Source organism: Emys orbicularis, chromosome 16 (genome assembly GCF_028017835.1).
Source record: "Emys orbicularis isolate rEmyOrb1 chromosome 16, rEmyOrb1.hap1, whole genome shotgun sequence".
NCBI lineage: Eukaryota > Metazoa > Chordata > Testudines > Emydidae > Emys > Emys orbicularis.
In genome coordinates, this window is record NC_088698.1 from 29,672,578 (window position 1) to 29,678,577 (window position 6,000).

Here is a 6,000-nt window from a genome sequence, read left to right on the forward strand (position 1 = left end):
CAGATTTGTAGTCACAGATCTATCATAGTGATCATCTAGAAAAAAGAAAGTAATCAATTTTGTGCAGATTAGCCAGTTGTTTTCTAATATTGAATTATTTTATGAATCCTGCTTCATTATGTAATGTTTAGCTACCTGCCAAATTTCAAGATTTCTTCTTGTCCCCTGGGACACAAATCAATCTTCTGAAAACAATACAGAAAATTAAATTAAATGCAGCCCTTTTCTACAACAAGGACAACGCATTTGAAACTAAATGACACAACTTTATTTAATCCATGTGCCTGTACGCATGTAGACAGACAGACAGGTAGCCAGAAAGAAAATCCCTAGCAGAAAATAACTATCAATTCTGTGCTGTTAACGTGAACAACTATATGTAAAGCAAAATACTTATTCATTTGGTTGCTCTTCAGATCCATCTTCTGATATTGTGACAGGGAGCAAACTATTTTAATACACTTGTAATTTTATTAAGTTAGACCACATATATGGAATGGAGGTCCAATCTTGTGACTGGTTACCTCCTTCAAGGTGTGGGGAATCTTCAACTCCCATTGAAGTGTACGAGATCTCAGCACCTCGAGGATTCAAGGCACACTTATGTTGGCCAGTCATTTTGTTAATCTTAACTTATGTGGATAGTATGGTTATAATCAATGTAAACAGTTAGGCTGAAAACATCAAACATTACTTACCAAATCCAGATGTCCTTACTTGGTTTTCACTCTGTCTTTATTCACTCCTTATTTTGGCATACTTCCAGGGACTCGCCTGAGTAAGGAATGAGTAAAAACCAAGTAAGGACTTGAGTATTTGGCCCTGCGCTGAGTTGATGGGACAAAATCTTCCCTGTGTTGTGCAGGTATTACTTGTGGGGGGAAGAGAGCCTAGTAGCCTCTTCTACTTGATGCAGCAGCAGAACAAGATTGTTCTAGGGATTAAGACTGCTTGTACAGGTTGCTACAACACTGCCGTAAAGGTTTACTGGGCATTTTGATCACACCAACAACCAGCAAAGAAACTGGTCCAGAAAGTTTTTCATGCAGTTGGCCCTCTGTTTCCTCTCATCCTGGCTCCCTAAAAAGTAACCCCATTTGTGAGACTAGTCAGCAGAGCAAAGAACCACTGTGAAAGTCTCTGCATGTTAACAGATATCAAGCAGTATTTTACTTTTCTTGCATACAATCAAATACTTCATTGCTAGAAAGTTTGACATTGTAAATATATGGTAGCTTCTTTTGCTGCAGGGTTGTGAGTTCAATCCTTGAGGGGGCCACTTAGGGGTCTAGGGCGAACATCAGTACTTGGTCCTGCTAGTGAAGGCAGGGGGCTGGACTTGATGACCTTTCAAGGTCCTTTCCAGTTCTAGGAGATAGGATATCTCCATTGTAAAAAAAAAAAATTAAAAAAAAAAATATGCATAGAAAAAATTTTGAACCCTTGATCCATAATTTTAGATGATTCCTATAGACTGCCCCAGAAAAGATAAATTCACAACTGAGAAATATAGCAGTGAGAAACTACTATAATTGCCTGCCATTTTGAACTTTAGCCTCTTCAGGTTTTCCCCAAAGAAAAGCAGTCAAGATTTTGGCATTTTTATTCATGTACGATTATTTTAGAAATAGATCCCATTGGGATAAAGCTGCTTTCAGAAAGGAGACTTGCTCAGGACTATAAATGTTCACAACACACAACAAAATGGAGATACATGTAACTGTAGTAAAACAAATGAAGAATAAATGTGCTATCTCCGGATTTATAGACTTGTGATTTACACACTGTTTACAAAAAACAGAAGGAAATGTTTAGTAAAGTTCCTTATTTACATAATCATGTAGGCAAAAGCCATTGGAAATCAAAAAGACTTTTTTTGCACTCTTCTTGGAAATTATTTTGGACTTATCCTGGGGAATAGATTTTAGTTGGGTCTTTTTAAAGAAAACATAATGCCACAGCACTTATTTCTGATTTCAGTGTACAAGGTTATTATCTAACGTGCAATAATCACTTCCCAGCCCTAGTCATTAAGTGTTTGGCCCTGCACAGCACAACTGCAGAATAAGCACAAGGTATCAAGTGATGAGTAGGGAGCAGAGGGGAACCCAATCCTGCATTAATGAGAGTGCTGTTGCCCAACTGCCAAATTACTCCTGCCTAGTAGGAGAGAGGCTGAAGGAGCAGTGAGCACTTAGTTTAAAAAACCTGCACATCTTGCTGTGCACTGTTAAAGAACTTGCAGAATCAAGCTCAAGTATTTTCAGAAGATATGGTCCCTGATGAGAGGGATCATTTAGCAAATATATATTGTTTTATGGCCCTGGTCTCAGATTCGTGCATTTTTCTTTCATTGGCCTGCTGGACAACCAAATACTTATTAAGGAATCAAAATTCTCTCTCTTATCACCAGATGTGCCTCCTACTCTTTGGATGCACACTGTATGCTACTATGGAAGTGGAAGGTTATCCTACCTTTCCTCCTATATACAAGGTGGCGCCAAAAATAATTGAGAATAGAAAGTTAAAACTGTGGTGTCTACCTATGTAAAAGTCCATCACACTGGGATTTGCAATATATGTCAGAACACTGCTCACAAGCATTTCCATATTCGTTTTCATAATGGCACTCTCTGTAGTCACAATTGTATCCCAGGCCTCTCTATGGCTTAGAGTCAAGCGCTATCCATCTTCCATCTTTTTACCTTCACGTGTGTGCCAAACAATCAGGATACAGCTAAAGGCTAAATATTTTGTAATAGTTCTATTCAAAATGCACAACTAAGGTCACAGAGTCCTCAAACCCCTTTTCACTCTATCCCCACCCTTTGTAACACCTGTGTAACCTATACAGCTTAGTCTCTCACACCCTCTTGTATTTCAGTGCAATATGGGTTTTTTGTTTTGTTTTTTGGGTTTTTTTGAGAAATTATCTTAGCCTTGATTGTGTCTCTTCTGGTCTTCAGTAACTTAATATTTTCAGCCTAGAAAAAAGATTAGCTGTGATGGTCTTTATCTTATTTAATTTCATTTTCCTTATCTTTAAGGGACAACAACATCAAATACCTACCAAGTATCCTTGCATCCTGCAGCTGCTGCAGTCAGACATGCACATATGACAGTTTTAAAAGGTGAAGTGAAAGACTTTATATTTGGCAAGACCCGAGTTCTGTATTTCTCCTGCAAGAGCTGATGACACCACTATACCTAAAATAGGGCAAAGTGCTGGAGAAGCAGCAACGCTCACGTAAAAGGACTTTGATCCATGAAAAAAACGTCAGGGGCTGAGCCTCAACCCCATCCCACCAGACTGTCTGTGCAACTGGGCCACAGCCACTAATACAGGCCATGGAGAGGAGTAGTGAACATGGCCTGCTGTTTCCCTATAGCACAGGGTTTGGGTTTAGTGGAATCATGCAGTACTTAGACCATACCATGTTGCTGACCCATCCTGGCACATGCATTATTTCTCCCACTACACCTGTAGTCATTCATCACTAAGATCTTTGCTGCATATGGGTGGTGGAAAGGTCCAGCATCCACCTGTGTGGGAATATCACTGCTATTGCTCCCTTGGTCAATTGACTTGCAAAACATTTTTAGACATTTTGGGGTCTTCTTTGGGTACTCAGGGTATCCCAGGATTTGATCCACTGCATAGATAATGCATCCCTTGCATTAATTCCTTGCATTCTTTACACTTCTTTAGTAATGCTAACAGCTGCAACAGGAGAAACAGAGCATCTGGTCTCAGGGATTCAGGTCTTGGCAGGTAAGCAAAGGAAGAACAGATGTTCATCCATTTTTGTTTTAAAATACATGCATTTGTAAATTTGAAATCTAATTATATAAGACCAAATCCTGGTCCTGTTGAAGTTAATGACAAAACTCCCATTGACTTCAGTTGAACTAGGAGTTAGCACATGTTCAGTTAATGATGTGGGATATGTAAAGGATTTTTGCAGTCAGTAGAAATAAAAAAAGGTTCTCAGTTCAGATTTATGCTCAACTCCATTTGCAAATTTAATTCTAAATTCTCCCAAATGGATTTTTACCTCAGTAAAACCAGAATTGCTTTGAATTTCCATTTGCTGGCCCTAAAAGATGAATGAAATAATTTACAACTTCCTTACATTCTCTTGAGAATTGTCATTATAACAATGTCAGCTTGTCAACAGAATGCGTATGTAGTTATCATATGATCTACAAAGCATGTATGCTCGCAAACACATACTGAAAGTTGTACTTCAGTAAGATTTTTATTATCAAAAGGCAATTAATATGAATGTTCATTCATATTTTATGTACAAAAGCTTTATGAACATCAGACTTAATTATGTGGGAAGTGAATTGACTTGTTTTCTGTTGTATTTTTGCTATTTTTAGCAGCACCATTATCTGTATAGTAAATCCACATGCTAGAATTTCAGCACTCCCAGGGCGTGACCCCAACTCCTCTGAAGTCAATGGACATACTTCTATTGACTTCAGGGGGCTTTGGATCTGGCCTGTCAGACCCAATTTCTTTTTGGGGTTATAAATGAAAATTGTTCATACAACATATATCACTATTTTACAGTGTATTATTTAAGGTTGCATACAAAAATATATGCTAACAAATACCTGTCTCTTAATAAAGGGCCTGATCTTGAACCCCACATATTAACAATTATTTATTATTATTTAACAAGTATATTGAGGTAGTACCTAAAGAGTGACCAGTTTGGGGCATCATGGTGCTAGATGCTGTACAAACATATTGTAAATGATCTACAAATCCCATTGACTTCAATGGGAGTTTTGCCTGAGTAAAGACTGAAGAACCTGGCCCCAAACCTCACTGTAAGGAATAAAACACAGCTTTTGAACAAAGAACCTGTGAAACTATTTGAAACAGAAGGAAAACACAGTGATGAGTTTACTGATGCAGACCTCGGAAATTCTTCACTACTGAAGCACCTTATAGAGCTGCATTTTTGTGCAAGACCCCACAATACTGAATAAATCCAATTATTCCTACACTGTAAGGCACTGTAGATAATTATTAAGTACATTAAAATACCAGAATAGAAAAAAGATGGCCTAATGAAAACATGCATCTTTTCTCTGTAATGAAAAGCAGAATGCACCATAACAAATGGTTTTCAACACAGCCTAAAGTTCATGTCATTGCATATGCCTAACTGATTAAACATTTAACTAAATTATTTAATTTACTTCATCTCAATAATATTTTTAATTCCATTCAATCCTTTACTCTCTGCCTTCGTGAGTCAATGTTTTATAAATATGGATGTGTTTTAAGCAGCCAGGCAACAAAGCATGGAGAAAATGTAATTATTAAAGGACACCTCTCACATTCAGAAGAAGGGAAAGCATTTCAAAATGACAAAGCCAGCAATCGGGTTATCAGCTCTTCACACAGATCTAGCATTTAGGTACAAACAGCAAGGAGTTTGTCATGCACAAGCATTCCTTGTGCAGCCATGTCTGCTTCTTCAAACCACACAGTTTACAAACACCAGTGGCCCTCGCTGCAAACCTACCCTTTGAAGAAATGTTGTGATCTGCAATCAGTTGGCTGCATGAAGTAGAAGGCTAGGAAAGATGCCTACCTTGGCACGATGTTATTTACAGATGCAATCCACATTGCAAATGTTTCCTCTCACTAGAATGCGTTGCACCCTCCGAGATTATATAACCACCTCCCACATGCACACCCACCCACCCGAAGTTCAAGTAAAAATAAAAATTGGGTGAGTTAATAAAGCAAACAGCTCCCTACAGCAGCTCCAGGGAGTCAAGGATGCTGAACCTGGGCAGACGGACTAGGAAAATGGCCTGCTTCCTGTGGCCTGAGCCATTTCCCAGGAATAGTTTCAATTTAAAAAATCACTAGGATTCGCACCCTGCAGTTTGTTAAAAAAAAAATCCCTGTGTGTCTCTGTCTCCCCCTGCTACTTACGGCAGCTGTCTTAGCTGGAATAAATCATCCTCCAT

At 38.5% G+C, this 6,000-nt stretch overlaps 1 protein-coding gene across 1 annotated transcript in view; it reads right to left on the minus strand.

The window, feature by feature from the left end:
* SVOP (SV2 related protein) overlaps window positions 1-6,000 on the minus strand; it is a 29,673-nt gene extending 23,673 nt beyond the window's left edge. The window contains exon 1 of the mRNA XM_065417888.1: window positions 5,966-6,000. Coding sequence (XP_065273960.1) covers window positions 5,966-6,000 — 35 coding nt within the window. The remainder of the gene's footprint in view (window positions 1-5,965) is intronic.